This window comes from Schistocerca nitens, chromosome 9 (assembly GCF_023898315.1).
Source record: "Schistocerca nitens isolate TAMUIC-IGC-003100 chromosome 9, iqSchNite1.1, whole genome shotgun sequence".
NCBI lineage: Eukaryota > Metazoa > Arthropoda > Insecta > Orthoptera > Acrididae > Schistocerca > Schistocerca nitens.
Window position 1 is genome coordinate 36,312,362 of NC_064622.1, and position 18,610 is coordinate 36,330,971.

Here is an 18,610-nt window from a genome sequence, read left to right on the forward strand (position 1 = left end):
TGAGAATGTACATCTGGAGTACAGCAATGTATGGTAGTGAAACTGTGGGAAAATTGGAACACAAGAGAATCGAAGCCTTTGAGATGTGGTGCTACAGACGAATGTTGAAAATTAGGTGGACTGATAAGGTAATGAATGAGGGGGTTCTACGCAGAATCGGAGAGGAAAGGAATATGTGGAAAACACTGATAAGGAGAAACGACAGGATGATAGGATATCTGTTAAGACATTAGGGAATAACTTCCATGGCGCCAGAGGGAGCTGTAGAGAGCAAAAACTGTAGAGAAAGACAGAGACTGGAATACATCCAACAAATAATTGAGGACGTAGGTTGCAAGTGCTGCTCTGAGACGAAGAGGTTGGCACAGGGGAGGAATTCGTGGCGGGCCGCATCAAACCAGTCAGAAGACTGATGACAAAAAATAAAACACATTTAATCTTTTAACTGAATATAGTTCGGGGTGATTTTATTGATCCTGCACTTTTTACTAACACTGATGTATTCAGTCATTTTTATTAGCTTAATCTTCGTACGTTGGAAACGAGTAAGGTCTCCTAGTGCCTCGCTAAGCAAACTTTTGATAATTTTTCCATATTTTGGGGCCACAGTCGTATAAAACTGTATAAATGGAAGTTCTGCCAAAGGTTGTAATCATGATTGTACAATAGAATAAACAGTTTACACAGTAAAATGGAAGATCTCTTATTTAAACAATTTAAATATCCTTCCGCATTTGTTAGTAATCATGATTGTACAACAGAATAAACAGTTTATACAGTAAAATGGAAGATCTTTTATTTGAACAATTTAAATTTCCTTTCGTATTTGTTGATACAACCTGCTAGCAGCGTTAGCTCCTGCAGTGCCTATGTTCCTGCTGGAACTAAGGCTTCAGCAACGCTCCACCGCTTCCTGTACTTTACTAAGAAAACTAGCCACATGCGTCTGTAGGCAGCCAATAGAAAGCGTGCGAACAGAAATCACGTGCTACGCACAGATATGCAGCCATCGCAGCAAGCGGAAGTTCGGGTTGGGTTGTTTGGGGAAGGAGACCAGACAACGAGGTCATCGGTCTCATCGGATTAGGGAAGGACGGGGAAGGAATTCGGCCGTGCCCTTTCAAAGGAACCATCCCAGCATTCGCCTGGAGCGATTTAGGGAAATCACGGAAAACCTAAATGAGGATGGCCGGACGCGGGATTGAACCGTAGTCCTCCCGAGTGCGAGTCCAGTGTCTAACCACTGCGCCACCTCGCTCGGTACAAGCGGAAGTCGCTCGCTCTTTCTGGACTTGGCTTTCAGACTGGCAAGATGTGTCCCTCCTGCTTCTTGCCTTCTTTTGGACCTCAGCCAACCTCAACCGACCTGTGATGGTTCTCCATACAGTTGGCAGATTATCATGCCCTCCATAGGGTGTGCTGCTTTCAGTATCGGAAATATATTTTTCCATTTTTAACTCTCGAATCTACTGTTATTATACCCTTATTGGGTCCCCACTTCATCGTCCACCTCGGCACCTGAACAAAACTGGTGTCAGTCAAGTGGGATGTCCCCCGTTTTTCAGTCCCAAGGGAGGGACGCCGCTATTTTGTCATGGCAAATCGCCGTGAATTAACATGTCGCCACTAGCTGCACTGAACCAGTAAAAGCAGGCAGTCAGTTGTTGCCTTACTGAGATTTCAGCAGGCGCGCGTTGCCGTGGTGCCATCTGGCACTCGCTGCACCAGCGCATTCCTGCTATGAAACGAAATGTCACCCCAGACCATCACTCCTGGACCTTCGACTCCCTCAATTATTTGATCACCTCGAGAAAACAAAATTTTTACTTCTTCAAAGTCCTATGTCAGAAATGGTCAATCTTTTTCATAAGAGACTCTGAGTTACAACATTTTCTAGGAATTAAGTACAGGGGAGCATAGAGAAAATTGTGACTCTTTGTTCAAAAGTTCTACTTTTTAATCCGCTATACAAACTATACAGTGTTTTAAAGTGAAACGTACAGAAAATCTTTATTAATTACCGAAAAATAGTGGTGTGGCCATGCAATCTTCTTATAGAAAGTATGTATGGATAGTCATAATTCTATAAGAGGTGATATACATGTCATATTATTATCTCTGTGAATATAACATTACAATCTCATCAGATAATTATCTGTACATTTAAATTATCGCTATTTCATAGTTCTACTAGACAAAAATGTACAAAAGAGCCAGTAAATAGAAATTATGCAACACTTACAAACTGATTATGATTATTAATCTAATTGTAATCGCTAGGAGAAGTATGTAAAGAAATCTTGGAGATTAAGTCTTCTCAGTAAAGAAAGCTTCACTAACAATGCAATTAATCTGAGAGAGCAAGAGAAGACACCTCAGTGAATATTATTGGATGTCAATATTTAATAATAAACCTTAATACTACTTTTTAATAACTTATTCAACACATTGTGTACACAAATTTTACTGTATGAAAACATATATCTGTCTTAGGTACAGAGACAGTAAATTAAGCTGACAGTGCTTTCAGTCTAGTTCATTTGATGTTATTTCAAGCAACTCCCACTAACTCCTCCTTGACAGAACAGTAGATAGTTTCAGTATATACACTGTGAACATGTAATGTCACGTATTAACACTCCGCAAGGGTATCTAGCTAAACTTCCACGACAGAAATGCATCAGCGGCGTACACCACTCCATTAACAAGAGCTAGTATTCCTGCAATGATTACTTGAGTAACTTTGAAATAAGATCGGGTGTACGCATCCAGAATAAGTCCTCCAGTTGTCACAAATAATACACATGCAGCCGCTGAAGAAATTAGGATCTGAAAAAGAAGAATTTTGTCAATTACTCCATATAGTATTTAAACAAAAAATTGGTACTTATTAAAAATATACGATGAGTCAAAACATTATGGATTATGATCTGCAAAATATCGTGTTGACCCATATATGGAAAGATTCTTTTTCTTTTTTATCATCAGTTTCATGCCATGCGTAGCACTTTGCAACATACGTGCTCAATTATATACTGTATGTATTCCAATCTCTGTCTTCGTCTATAGTTTTTACCCTCTACGGCTCACTCTGGCTCTGTGGAAGTCACCCCGACGTCTTAACAGGCGTCCTGCCATCCTGTTTCTTTTTCTTATCAGTGTTTTCTTGATGTTCCTTTCCTCACTGATTCTGCGCAGAACCTCCCAGTCCGTCTAACAGTCAACATTCTTCGGTAGCACTACATCTCAGACGCTTCAATTCTCTTCCGTTCCGGTTTTTCCACAGTATACGTTTCACTACCACCCAATGTTGCGTTCCAAATGTACATTCACAGAAATTTCTTCCTCAACTTAAGGCCTATGTTTGATACTCATAGACTTCAGTTGGCCAGGGATGCTCTCTTTTCCAGTGCTCATCAGCCTTTTATGTCCTGAATGAGATTTTCACTCTGCATCGGAGTGTGCGCTGATATGAAACTTCCTGGCAAATTAAAACTGTGTGCCGGATCGGGACTCGAACTCGGGATCTTTGCCTTCAGCGGGCAAGTGCTCCACCATCGGAGCTATCCGAGCACGACTCACAACCCGCTCTCACAGCTTCAGTTCTGCCAGTACCTCGACTCCTACCTTCCAGACTTCACAGAAGCTCATCTGCGGACCTTGCAGAACTTTTACATCCTCCTTGCTCTATCCATCATAGTTTATTATGCAACTCAGGCAGCAAAATTCCTTACCTTCGTCTACTTCGTTGTCCCAATTCCGATGTTAAGTTCTTCACTGTTCTCATTTCTGCTAATTCTCGTTACTTTCATCTTTCTTCGATTTACTCTCAGTCCATATTCTGTACTCATTAGACTGTTCATTCCATTCAACAGATCGTGTAATTGTTCTCCACTTTCAGTGAGGATAGCAACGTCATCAGGGTATCTTATCATTGACATCTTTTCATATTCAATTTTTGTTCCACTCTTGCACCTTTCTTTTATTTCCGCCTTTGCTTTTTCATTGTATAGATTGAACAGTAGCGGCGAAAGACTATGTCCCCCCCCCCCCCCATTACACCGTTTTTAATGCGAGCACTTCGTTCTTGGTCTTCCAATATTATTATTCCCTCTTGGTTCTTGTACGCACAGTATATCACCCACCTTTCCCCAAAGCTCACCTCTGTTTTTCTCAGAATTTCGAACATCTGGCACCGTTTTACCGTGTCGGACACTTTTTTCAGGTCGACAAATCCTATGAAAGTCTCATGATTTTTTTTTCATTCTTCACATTATCAACCGTAACGTCAGAAATGCCTCTCTGGTGCCTTTACTTTTCCTAAAACCAGACTTATCTTCTTGTAATCGCCCCTCAGTTTTCTTTTCCATCCTTCTGTATATTATTATCAGCAACTTGGGTTTATGAGCTGTTAAGTGGACTGTGAGATAATCCTCGCACTTGTCGGCTTTTGCTCTCTTCGAAATCGTGTGTAGGGCAAGAATACGGTGCAACACGAAGGAATTATATTAATAGGATGGGAATCGGCATATGTAATGTACATGTACATACAAACAAATGATTACAATATCAGAAGAAAATGGATGGTTTTTTCAAGAGGAAGATCCTCACAAACCAATAACGCGACAATCCACCTGTGGTCCTTCGAAGCAGTTATTCGGCTTTCGGCTGACTGACAGTTGCTGAATGTCCTACTGAGGAAATACCGTCCTAAGTTCTGTCTGCTTGGTGCGCGTCCCGGCTTGTCTTCATGCTTGCCAAACCCTACCTTGGTCAGCAAGTTCGCCGGATCTCTCTCCAACGGAGAACGTTTGGAGCATTACGGGCAGCTCCCTCCAATCAGCTTGGGATTTTGACGATCAAACGCGACAGCTGGCAGGATTTGGCACGACATCCCTCAAGACGATGTCCAACAACTCTGTCAGTCAATGACTAGCCGATTGACAGCTTGATAAGGACCAGAGGAGGACTAACGTGGTATTGACTTGTCAGTTTGTGGACCACTTCCTTCTGAATACATGTTCCAGTTTCACGAAATTTAATCATTTATTTGTCTGTAAATATACATCACATCACCTGATTTCCGATCCATTCGGATAATTCATTCGTAGTGGGTCGTTTCTGTCTTTTGTCTTAAAGCGTATTGTTCCCAAAGTTTGTTGGTATACCGACAGGTTCATACTTCCTACACAGCAGTGTGAACCTGTTCAGTGTACTCTTTCCACCTACCCTTTCATTTGTATGCATTTAATAGTGGGTTTCTCATTGCATTCTTAATGCTACGATCCTTGCTTTTAATTTCACCGAAGGTTGTTTAGGCTTTTCTGTATGCTGAATCAATCCTTCCGACAATAGTTCCTATTTCGATTTCTTCACATTTCGCATGTGGCCATTTCGTCTGAGCTTCCTTGCACCTTCTATTTATTTCATTGTACTTCTCTATTCCTGAATTTCCCTTCACTTTTTTCACTTTCTTCTTTCATCTATCAACTGCAGTATTTCTTCTGCTAGCTATGGTCTCTTCGCAGTTATGTCCTTTGCACCCATGTTTTTCATTCCAACTTCAATGATTCTTAAACTGCGTATTAGCTACTACTAGTTGAAATTTATAGCAGAATTCAATTATTCCTGGTCCTTCCTTCTACCAAGCCCATATGCTCCCGTGACCCCTTCTTCTATTCCTCCTCTACGAATGTGGCCACATTCCTTTCGCATTATCAGGTGCGTATAATATGCACAGTAGATCAGAAACAAACAGATTTCGAAGATATTTTCAGGCTCACTGTTCCTAGAAACAACATTCAGTACTGGAATGTGTACAATAATATTTTATGATTCAGCTTGAGTACATGGTTTACATTTTTACGCGGTTTCCAGTTAGTTTTTTTTCCCAAATACGACGTTAGTTGGGATCTGGGGTTTGGATTTCATTGTCTTCAGACAGTCGACATGAACATAAATCGGATTCATATTCATGGTTACTTGAGATAAAATCGCTTAATTCAGCAACAATTTCACCTTTTGAATCGCGTAAGCGGAAATCATTGAGTGCCAACTTCACCTGCAGGAAAGGTTCTGACGAATACATGTTGGAGTACAATATCATTGCCATCTATCAAGTCATGTAATAAGACTGAAAGTTAATGGCAGCTTTTATGAAGAAGAAAAAAAAAAAGATTTTGTGAACTGACTGGGACTTGACTTTAAAGGCGGTAGGAAAAAAAAGTACAGTTTTGGACTGGTAGGGTCCAAATGGAAAAAAAATTCTTCTAATATTTCGTGCTGAAACAGCAACAATGTACATCGCACTCTCGAGTATTCACACGGTAACGGTAACGGAGATTGCTGTTAGTTCCAAAACAACCATTTAGTGCGCAACATAACTAGACTGTTTCATTCCTCGGACCCTGCTAGCGCGGTTACGGTTTAAAGAGCTGTCTACAACAAGTACCATGTATAATTCCTATTACGATTTTCTGATAATGTGCACTCTACATTTACCCTCAATGAATAATTTCCTAGGTATATTATACTGTTAGACATTAGTGAATGAAAATCTTTCAACCTCTATTTTGCCGAAGACATGGGGACGTCAGCTGATTCTCATATTCCGCTGATGCGTAGAATAACAATTCATTCCCATTATTTCGAAATTAATTCCAAACCACTCTATTTGATATTGTTTATATATTACTATGGCTTCATTTTTAGGCACATCCCGTGACAGTTTACTTACTACATACTAGCGAAGTGTATGTCTGCATCATCGTGGAACACTATCACTTAAAGCTTCACCATAACTAGCAACATCAGACAAAATGCGACGTCAAAGACTGATTATTATGGATAGTAATATAAAAAATATACAAGTACTCAGGTGTAGCTCCAACTTAACTGGCAACCTTGCCAGCATGTTGACAGTTAAGTTGGATCCAAATGTATATGTGTGTTTCCACTATAACCTGGTTCGACTTTAGACGTTTAATGTTCCCACCGCTCCGAAAAGTGTCCGACTAAAGTTTTGTAGAATTTGTTCAGCAAAGACAACACAAGCTTGTGGAGAAACAGGTAGTGCGAGAACAAGTGAACGGTTTCCTGATTGTAAGATCACTTCCTACACGAGCACTGAAAATAATTCTTTTTGTATCGGAAATTATACGTTTTATTTTAGTTACTATTACATATGATAAATATTAGCAATACATTCAGTACATTTGTAAATAAGTCTTCAAGCGTACTTACTTATAATATGCTCCTCAGCTTAAGTAATGCACACAAACCATGTCACTAATATGTAAAAAATGAAATATATGTCCACATTTCTAAAAGCCAGAAGTTTCTAAGTATTTGGACATCAAAGTAGTAAGTGAGTGATCATAAGATTTTAACAAACGAGTGTATATGCAGAGGCAGTATGCCTGTAGATATGTTTAATTCACACGCTTAGCAGAAGAAGAAACCAAATCATGTAACTTATGGTCTAACCAAAGATAAAACGTTTTTCAGCAAACTCACCAGTTTGGTGTGTATAGGACATTCGAGTACATAACCGATGATGATTAGGACACCCAGTATGATGTAACATACTATGGTGCCATCGACAACCGCTAAACGCACGTAAATGTCAGGAGATGCAGCAACTGCCTGACCAGTTGTGAGACCAGCTATGATAATGGATAAGACCTGAAAAGCAATCATAGACATATCTTAGTGGGCAAAAGATCTAGAACACACAGAAAAATTGTTCGGGATGGCGTTTATTCCAAATTTGTTCTGATACAATGTTTCGTTGTCCTTGGTCACAACAATGTCAATATGCAGTAGATTGAGTCACGTGTTTACAGTATGAATCACGCAAAATATGTTATTTTTTGCAGTAGGAAGCACCTCAAAGTTCGATATACACTCCTGGAAATGGAAAAAAGAACACATTGACACCGGTGTGTCACACCCACCATACTTGCTCCGGACACTGCGAGAGGGCTGTACAAGCAATGACCACACGCACGGCACAGTGGACACACCAGGAACCGCGGTGTTGGCCGTCGAATGGCGCTAGCTGCGCAGCATTTGTGCACCGCCGCCGTCAGTGTCAGCCAGTTTGCCGTGGCATACGGAGCTCCATCGCAGTCTTTAACACTGGTAGCATGCCGCGACGGCGTGGACGTGAACCGTATGTGCAGTTGACGGACTTTGAGCGAGGGCGTATAGTGGGCATGCGGGAGGCCGGGTGGACGTACCGACGAATTGCTCAACACGTGGGGCGTGAGGTCTCCACAGTACATCGATGTTGTCGCCAGTGGTCGGCGGAAGGTGCACGTGCCCGTCGACCTGGGACCGGACCGCAGCGACGCACGGATGCACGCCAAGACCGTAGGATCCTACGCAGTGCCGTAGGGGACCGCACCGCCACTACCCAGCAAATTAGGGACACTGTTGCTCCTGGGGTATCGGCGAGGACCATTCGCAACCGTCTCCATGAAGCTGGGCTACGGTCCCGCACACCGTTAGGCCGTCTTCCGCTCACGCCCCAACATCGTGCAGCCCGCCTCCAGTGGTGTCGCGACAGGCGTGAATGGAGGGACGAATGGAGACGTGTCGTCTTCAGCGATGAGAGTCGCTTCTGCCTTGGTGCCAATGATGGTCGTATGCGTGTTTGGCGCCGTGCAGGTGAGCGCCACAATCAGGACTGCATACGACCGAGGCACACAGGGCCAACACCCGGCATCATGGTGTGGGGAGCTATCTCCTACACTGGCCGTACACCACTGGTGATCGTCGAGGGGACACTGAATAGTGCACGGTACATCCAAACCGTCATCGAACGCATCGTTCTACCATTCCTAGACCGGCAAGGGAACTTGCTGTTCCAACAGGACAATGCACGTCCGCATGTATCCCGTGCCACCCAACGTGCTCTAGAAGGTGTAAGTCAACTACCCTGGCCAGCAAGATCTCCGGATCTGTCCCCCACTGAGCATGTTTGGGACTGGATGAAGCGTAGTCTCACGCGGTCTGCTCGTCCAGCACGAACGCTGGTCCAACTGAGGCGCGAGGTGGAAATGGCATGGCAAGCCGTTCCACAGGACTACATCCAGCATCTCTACGATCGTCTCCATGGGAGAATAGCAGCCTGCATTGCTGCGAAAGGTGGATATACACTGTACTAGTGCCGACATTGTGCATGCTCTGTTGCCTGTGTCTATGTGCCTGTGGTTCTGTCGGTGTGATCGTGTGATGTATCTGACCCCAGGAATGTGTCAATAAAGTTTCCCCTTCCTGGGACAATGAATTCACGGTGTTCTTATTTCAATTTCCAGGAGTGTATGTTACACACCTTAAAACTAAATATAAAATAAAACAATCCAGAAGTGGAGACACACAGAAGTGGCAAAAATACTGACTCAGCCATAGTAGAATTCACAAAAGTTGTACTCGATACTCTGTATAAAGATGAGTGTGTCATAGGCATATTTTTGGATCTTTTTAAGGCGTTTGATATAGTCGACAACATGATTCTATTAAATAAATTAGAAGCATTAGGAATAAGAGGGGTAGCCAATGACTGGTTTCGATCATACATAGCAGATAGCGTACAAAGAGTACAGATAAAACATACTTCAAATAGAGCCAAGCATTTAGTAAAACACTTATCAGAACCAAAATACATTATTATAGGGTTTCCGCAAGGTAGCATATTAGGCCCAATACTATTCCTGATATACATCAATGACTTTTCCAGTAGTGTTACTCATGGTGAAAAAATTGTCTTCGCTGATGACAACAATATTATAGTCACTGAGAAAACAAGAGAACTCCTTGCTGAGGAAGCAAATGAAACCCTCAAGGATGTTAAAAATTGGTCAATAAGATCTAAAGTGACATTTAAAGTAAAGAAAATTAATGCCATGAATTTCAGTTTCAAGAGGAAAAATGACAATGTTAAATGTAGATGGCACCTCTATAGACCGTGTAAGATATGCAAAATTTCTAGGAATGAATGTTGATACTCAGTTGAGGTGGTGTGAACACACAAAGCTACCTGCAAACAGAATGTCATCAGCATGTTGTGCCCTTAGAATCCTATCATCAGTATGTAACATGCAATGTGTTTTAGTTACATATTACTCATATGTACACTCAATTCTCAGCTATGGCATTCTTTTTTTGGGGAACAAACGCACAAAATATGAACACAATTTTCAAACTCCAGAAAAGAGCCACAAGAATAATAACCAAAAATACTAGTCGAGCTCATTGTGAAGATCTGTTAAAAACACTGTGGATTTTAACTTCTCCATGTGAATACAATTACCAGTCAGTTGTAAACATAAAAAATAACATTGGTAATTACTGCACAAACAGCTCTGTCCATGACCATGCAACAAGAGATAGACTCAATTTACATTTACCATCAAAAAATAAACATGAATCTCAAAACAGCATTTTCTACCAAGGAATAAAACTGTACAATAAATTCCCAAAAGAGATTAAAGAAATTGCAAAAATACACTTATTTAAAAAGGCAGCTAAAAAGTACCTGTTATGGAATACATTTTATACATTGAAGGATAATTTAGATAAAACAGAGTAGGAGTTTAATAAAAAAAGTTATAAAAATAAATAATAACAATTATGATTATAAAATATCCAGCATTCCTCATAACACCTTCACTTTGTTTTTTTCCTTTTTTTCCTTTGTAGAAACACTCTCCCATCAAGCTATGCATAACACAATACTAACACATCTTCCTCTTTCTGAGCTCATCTCACACATTATGGAGGGATGCTGACTCAGTTTTTCAGGATAGCAAATGCGAAGTAGCGGTACAGAAAATGGCCCAGGGATAACCAGTGTGTGTGTGTGTTTGTGTGTGTGTGTGTGTGTGTGTGTGTGTGTGTAGTGGGTATGTGTCTAGTGGGTGAAGTGTTATGAAACAATGTGTGTATAGTGTGCGCAGTGACTGATAGTGAGATATGAGTGAAGAGTGTGGCATTACATTATTTAATAAGTTATTTGTAACAGAAGTATTGTATACCAGGAGTAAAATCTAATGATTGTCTCTAACTAGAAGTCTGTAAATATATGTGTATACGAATTCGATTATTTTAAATTGGTCTAAACTTGTAAATACTTTGACATGTTCTATATCCTCGTAAAAAGAGATCTACAGATGAATAAAACTACTACTACTACTACTACTAGTAGTAGTAGTTGAACAGTTAAACCATCCACTGGAAAATATAAATGATGCTGTGTCATGCATTACATCATTAACTGATTTCTATAGGTCATATCGTGAAGAAAATATTACACATATGTGTAAGAAGTTATGAAATGCGTTAACTGTGAGAAGTACTTGTTAGAAGCTACTTTTCAGGCTTTATAAACGATGATCAATCTGGTATGTTAGTCCTTACAAAGACTAAAGACTTTGATCTGAGCTACTAGTCTGGAAAAAGAACTTGCTGGTTTAACAGTTCAGATTGCTATTTTGTATGTTACTGTTTGCCTAGATATCTTTGTGATTATTCAGCTTCTCCCAGTATAATTCAGGACGAAATAGTTTATGGGCAAACGTCCGGATGTGAGTGTCCAACTGACATAATATTTCGGCAAACGATCTCGTTGCCATCATCAGATACGCTGACGAACAGTTCAGACTGACATCCGGCAACTCACACGTGAATATGTAGCTATCCAAATGGTCTAATAACAGTAGTCAATGAAGGACGTATGTGGTTAATTATCTTGTTGGTGTAGGGGTTTGAGTTATTGGATGTGTTTGTTCAGATGATTTGTGGAGGCCTTGGAAAACCTAACGTGGCTTTCTGATTTAAATAATATTCATACTCCAGAATGAAATTTTCACTCTGCATCGGAGTATGCGCTGATACAAAACTTCTTGGTAGATTAAAACTGCGTGCGGGACCGAGACTCGAACTCGCAACCTTTGCCTTTCGTGGGCAAATGCTCTACCTACTGAGCTACACAAGCACGACTCACCACCTCTCTTCACAGCTTTACTTCCTTAATATTCACGCCGTTTACTGTTCATGGGTAAATGCTTTTTCAGATTAGTTGCATTGCCAACATCATAGTTTCATTGCATAACAGAGAGTGAAAGTATATATGCTAAGAACATTGTAATTAAATCCAGTGATAATTAATTCTAATATCGAAAAGGGCCGAACTGGTTTGACTCCATGTGTTACCTCAATTATAGTTTATCACCAAACTGGAAAAATATAGTAGCGGTGTTCCCTTAACATTCGTTTTGCAGTATGACCAATCTGATTGGCTCACAGTACGACGTTTTTGTTTACTTGTACCTGAATAATATAAATGTTTCTTATATAAGGATTAAAACTGTTTGTCGTGAGCAATGTCAGGTATCATTTGATTTTGTGCCCTTGATTAATATGACTCTGTCATCAGCATAATTTCCAGTTTCTTAACAAAAATAGTAATATGAGTGGTTTACGTCGTTTTTATTTGAATCTAGAATCGTACCTTGTAGCATATAACGTATTATGTTCTCTCATTTTAGGTTTAGTCGTTATTCTCGGAGTGTAGTTTGTCTAAGCGTTTCTCCGATTCGTGTTGCAATTCCATGATAGTGAAAAGGTTGATGAAGTTATACTGGCTGCTTGGCATTACAGGTGGCAAATTCCAGGAAAGAATTCCAGGAAAGTTATGCAAAAACGAATGGTTGCACCTGCACATGAAATTTAGCTGCGTGTGTTGAAATACCGCCGTTTTTTTAAATTTATTTATATCCCTTGAATCTTACATCCGGAAATATCACGAGCATATATACTGACATGGATTCGGATGACCTGCTTTTCGTGAGCCCTCGGCTTGACCGTAAGCCTATCTGAACATGTCTTCACGCCTTGCTCAAACATTAGTTCTCACTAGTGTCTCCACTTACGTATGAAGCTAGCCATTAAATTACAGCAACAGGAGGGATAGCACACAACGAAATTTTACTATTTAAAGCGCCCTCACACATCGTTATTAGCTTCAGTGCTGCTTCAGACTCCTTCTTGTTATGGGTAACGTTACTGCTCTTTTGAGTGTGTAACTGAAACACTTGTACAGACACGACATAACCAGTTGCCTAGTGGTTGCTCATATGCGCTTTCCATAACTGAAACATGCACTTCAAGGATCTTTTATCTCGACCTTTAAAGGGGTTTGCCTCTCCTGCAACGCATTTCCGGGTGTATACCCATGTTATTTTGCTCCTTATTCTCCCTGCGATAGCTTCTCGTAGTTTGTCACCGTTTAGTAAAATAGCCCTGTATAAAGGAGTCCTGTGAACTTCCGGGTTTAAATCCATGAACGGCGTTATTAATTTAGGTATTTTGTGGGTTGCATAAATCGCTTTTGGTGGGCTGTTTCCTTTGAATTTGCAGAATCTTATCAGTTTATTGTTTCTGGAGATAACAGAAATTTAGTGAAACATACCTAGGTGTGGACTAAAATAGGGGAACGCCAACAACATATTATATTACTATTTCTAATATGGTATAGCCGGCCGAAGTGGCCGAGCGGTTCTAGGCGCTTCAGTCTGGAACCGCGCGACCGCTACGGTCGCAGGTTCGAATCCTGCCTCGGGCATGGATGTGTGTGATGTCCTTAGGTTAGTTAGGTTTAAGTAGTTCTATGTTCTAGGGGGCCCGCATCTCGTGGTCGTGCGGTAGCGTTCTCGCTTCCCACGCCCGGGTTCCCGGGTTCGATTCCCGGCGGGGTCAGGGATTTTCTCTGCCTCGTGATGGCTGGGTGTTGTGTGCTGTCCTTAGGTTAGTTAGGTTTAAGTAGTTCTAAGTTCTAGGGGACTTATGACCACAGCAGTTGAGTCCCATAGTGCTCAGAGCCATTTTGTTCTAGGGGACGGATGACCTAAGATGTTAAGTCCCATAGTGCTCAGAGCCATTTGAACCATTTGAACTAATATGGTACAGCAATCCAGTTAACATTCAAGACAGTCTTCAGTCGTAGAGGAATGGATAAATACAGTTCCTGTGGCGTTTTCAAGCGCATACACAATCGTTCCTGCAAAATAGTGGGAAGTGCAGGTAAGGCTGAAGGCTCATAGAGGTGGACAGCGATCACACACCCCTCTCTAAAAAGTAGACCAAAGACACTCAAGGATAGTGAGATCTGATGACTGTAGTGGCCAGTGGAAACGCAACAGTTAATCCTCGTGCTTACAAAACTAATCCTGAGTGATGAGTGCTATAAGAGCAGGGGCGCTGTTTTCTTGACAAAAAGCATCGTCGTTGGAGAACGAACATTATACCATCGGAGAGACCTGATCACCCAAAGACGTCACAAAAACCTTGACAGTATTACGACCTTGCAGAATAATAGTGGGGCCCGTGGAATATCGCGATATGATTGCCTGAGTCATTACCGAAACTGCGCCGTATTTCACTTTTGGGATGTAAACTCGGCCAGAAGTCAGTAACAGTGTGAAACAAGACTCATCTGACCAAATGACATTCTTCCATAGCTCCATAGTCCAGATTATATGGAAACATGTTTTCCTATTACGGTCATTTGCATCACTCGCGAAGATTTTTGTAATTCCAGCTCGCCGTGCTCTTTCTAGCCTATGGAGCTCCATTGGTGTTGGTTTGGTGCTGACAGGGATGACGACTGCTACATTGAGTTCTGCAGAGAGTTTTGCAGCTATCGACCTCTTACTTTACGTATCAATCCTCTTCAATGACGGTCACTCACTATCATTCATTCAGTACACAATTTCTTACGCTCTGTGACATTGATGATGATTTCATTCTTGCCCTGTATGCGGTACAAGTCATCGATACGCTCCCTCTTAGAATACCACACACTTCGGCTAACCTCCATACAAGCCACAACAGTTTAACCACGACTGACAATTAAAACATATTGATAACATTTCACAGGTCCAGTCCGTGGTCACGTACAACGTACAACCTGCAGGTTTGGCAAGTATCTTTCTTTACGTTCAAGAATGCAGTGTTTCCATGTTTTTGTCCACCCCCTGTAACTGTTATAGTTGACGGAACACATTAATTGTTAAACGGCAATAATGAGAAAATAGGTTAAAAATTCACGATGATTGTTAACCTGTTGCGTTCCTTCCTTTCGTGTTGAGAATTCATTTCCCGATCTGAATCGTAGCTTTTCACTGTACTGCCGTCGATTCACATCACGTGAACCCCCTCCCCTCCCCCCCCCCCCCTCCGCGTTTTGTGTAGACCTGCAGCGAGAGTCTGATGTGAGAAGACTTGCTTGGCTGCTGTCTCGAGATTTTACACTGCCTATTAGGGCCAGCCGTTCGCCAGAAGCGTCCATTCAGCATGTTGCACTGATAGCTACCCAGAGTCCACCGATAAAAGTCCATAAGATGAAACTTTTATTTATTTATTTTTGAAAAACCATATATGACATAATATGTCGCAGGAAGATTTTCGACACAGTTTCGCGCTGTTGCCTAATGAAAAAATGTGAGCTTACTGAATATATACCTCTGTTTCACGCGAGTGTGGCGGAATGTACTGCTATTACTATTGTCTTGCCCTCCCTTCCGTGTTGTATTCGCGAATAGAACTTGGGAACAATGACCATGACAAATCTGGCCATGTGCTCTAATTCCTCCGATTTTCTTGTCGTCGTCGTTTCGGGAGACGCATGTGGGAGTAAGTCATATATAGCCGGATTCTTCCGGAAAGTATACTCTGTTGATTTCAATAGTAAACCTATTCGTGATGCATAATGGCATTTCTGTAGCGGCTATCAGTGGAATTTGTTGAACACCTTTGTAAGTCTTTCTCGCCGAGTAAACGATTTAGAGACGAAACACGATGTTCTTCGTTTTGTATTTTAATGCTTATGTAAATATATTTAAACGAAAGCGCAGTTTTAATTTAATGTCTACCTTTATCGTTGGTCAGTGGCCTCATTGTTTGCATAAAGCTATTTGGGAAGCGGCGATTTAAATAAGTCGCGCAGCGTCGCCCTTTGTCTCCTTCTGTGACGCTACAACGCAGTCCTTGCTATGAATTTTTTCGCTTACTTAACACATGAAACTGTTGCTATACGATGTATTGTCTATTGTAAACATGTATCGTAAATACTATGTTTAAATTATGTGATGTTTAACACTGGCAAGTCAGGGCATATTTAGTTAACGTTGAAGTCAGAGAGACGCCTCTGGGCTCGGGAGCGCACCAGCGGGTAGTAGTAGCAGTGACGCCGTACTCCGAGTAAGAAGTACAGTCGAGTGCTGCTGGTCCTAGCTGTGTTACATATAACGGCTAGTGTGTGGATCTAAGTACGACGGGAAAGTAATGGTCGGCATATCTGGAAGCATGGCCGGGCAAGTTGTTATGGATTAATGGGCACAGTGCTGAAGAAACGAGGGCTTAAATATGAAACGCACTGTGGGCCCAAGTCGCAACAGTAAAAGCCCGCTGCCACATTGTGTCGACGCCGTGGAGTTCCGTCGATCCACCGACAACGAGGGAAGTAAGATCGACGTAATTCTCGTACGATAAAATTGTAGAAGGCTTGCCAGTGACTGTGCTTTTCTCTGAAGTTGAACAATTAATAACAAGAACTTTATAATCGAAGTGTTGCAGTTACATTCCACACGACAATAATACCAAATAGGTTCCTTCCGACCCTTACCTTATTGAACCGAGTGTGTCACTCCATTATCAAGAGAAAATATGTTAATTATCAAATTATTTGCATGGACGGTGAAGAGTAAATTTCAGACTGGTTATCGTAGTTAATTGTTGCACTTAATAAGTTTACGCCAATCGTAGTAGTTTAATAATAGACTAAAGTAATAAATTTGATTATTAAGATTTATTTAAATGCATATTCAGCTGGAGTTAGTTCAAGGATATTTCATCAAACTATAAAGCTTATTCCACCTGAAAATCCCCCAATTAATGAATTATTATCATTCAAAACATTTGTTGCTGTTGTGGTCTTCAGTCCTGAGACTGGTTTGATGCAGCTCTCCATGCTACTCTATCCTGTGCAAGCTTCTTCATCTCCCAGTACCTACTGCACCATACATCCTTCTGAATCAGCTTAGTGTATTCATTTCTTGGTCTCCCTCTACGAGTTTTTTCGACCACACTCTCCTCCAATACTTTAGAAAGCTTCTATTCTCTTCTTGTCCAAACTATTTATCGTCCATGTTTCACTTCCATACATGGCTACACTCCACACAAATACTTTCAGAAACGACTTCCTGGCACTTAAATATATGCTCGATGTTAACAAATTTCTCTTCTTCAGAAACGCTTTCCTTGCCATTGCCAGTCTACATTTTATATCCTCTCTACTTCGACCATCATCAGTTATTTTGCTCCCCAAATAGCAAAACTCCTTTACTACTTTAAGTGTCTCATTTCCTAATCTAATTCCCTCAGCATCACCCGACTTAATTCGACTACATTCCATTATCCTTGTTTTGCGTTTATTGTTCAAAACATAGTTAATCAATTATTGCCAATATATTTCATTATCAGTAGAGTAAACTGTGCAAAGTACCTAATTTTAAAGACTGAATGACAGTCCATTATTCAAAATCTCCATAGATAATTATCTGTGTTGTCAGCATTGCACTTAGCTGACAAATTGTGAACAAAATAATTATCAAAATACTAGTTGAAAGTTAATCATTAATGTTTAAGTGTGGTTACATTGTTATGACATTGTTTTACATGACTATTGAGCCTGACACAGCACTTACGTAAATGTTCCCGTTCCACCAGCTTTGCTACAAACAGGTAAACTTTATTTTTGACACAATTATTCACGTACTTAACAGAATTGTCGCTCATCAGTTGAGCTGGAGACCGATATTTTGATTGCTTTTACAACTTAATCATTTCTTTCCACAAAATTTCCACTGGCAAAATTTATTTCCACATTATTTCCGTTATTTCATGTACCGATCGTTGTTGTTGTGGTCTTGAGTCCTGAGACTGGTTTGATGCAGCTCTCCATGCTACTTACCGATCGTTATAGAATGAAATTACTCATTCAATAACGATCAAGTTATAACGCCTCCTGTTTCCGGCGGAATAATCATTATACGTCGGACTCGGATGCCTTATCCCGACACGGGTCAAAATTGATAAATCACGGTCATTGTCAACTTGTAATTTCGAAAATCCCGGGAAGCAAGTGGGTGTTATACTTTGGCTACCCTCCATACATGCCACAACAGTTTAACCACGACTGACAATTAAAACATATTGATAACATTGCACAGGTCCAGTCCGCGGTCACGTACAACGTGCAACCTGCAGGTTTGTCAAATATCTTTCTTTATGTTCAAGAATGCAGTGTTTCCATATTTTTGTCCACCCCCTGTAACTGTTACAGAAGACGGAACACATTGATTGTTAAACGGCAATCATGAGAAAATAGCTTAAAAATTCACGATGATTGTTAAACCGTAGCGTTCCTTCCTTTCGTACCGTGAATTCATTTCCCGATCTGAATCGCAACTTTTCATTGCACTGCCGTCGGTTTACATCACGTGCCCCCCCCCCTCCCCCCTCCCGCCCTCAACCTTTTGTGAAGACC

The 18,610-nt window shown here is 41.0% G+C and overlaps 1 protein-coding gene across 1 annotated transcript in view; it reads right to left on the reverse strand.

Moving 5' to 3' along the window:
- Window positions 1-2,136: 2,136 nt before the first annotated feature.
- The window catches only part of LOC126203698 (uncharacterized), a 51,487-nt gene continuing 35,013 nt past the window's right edge, over window positions 2,137-18,610 (reverse strand). Inside the window, exons 3-4 of the mRNA XM_049938067.1 lie at window positions 7,516-7,683; window positions 2,137-2,829 (exon numbers count right to left, since the gene is read on the reverse strand). Of these exons, the coding sequence (XP_049794024.1) occupies window positions 2,653-2,829; window positions 7,516-7,683 (345 nt within the window). The 3' untranslated portion in view covers window positions 2,137-2,652. The remainder of the gene's footprint in view (window positions 2,830-7,515; window positions 7,684-18,610) is intronic.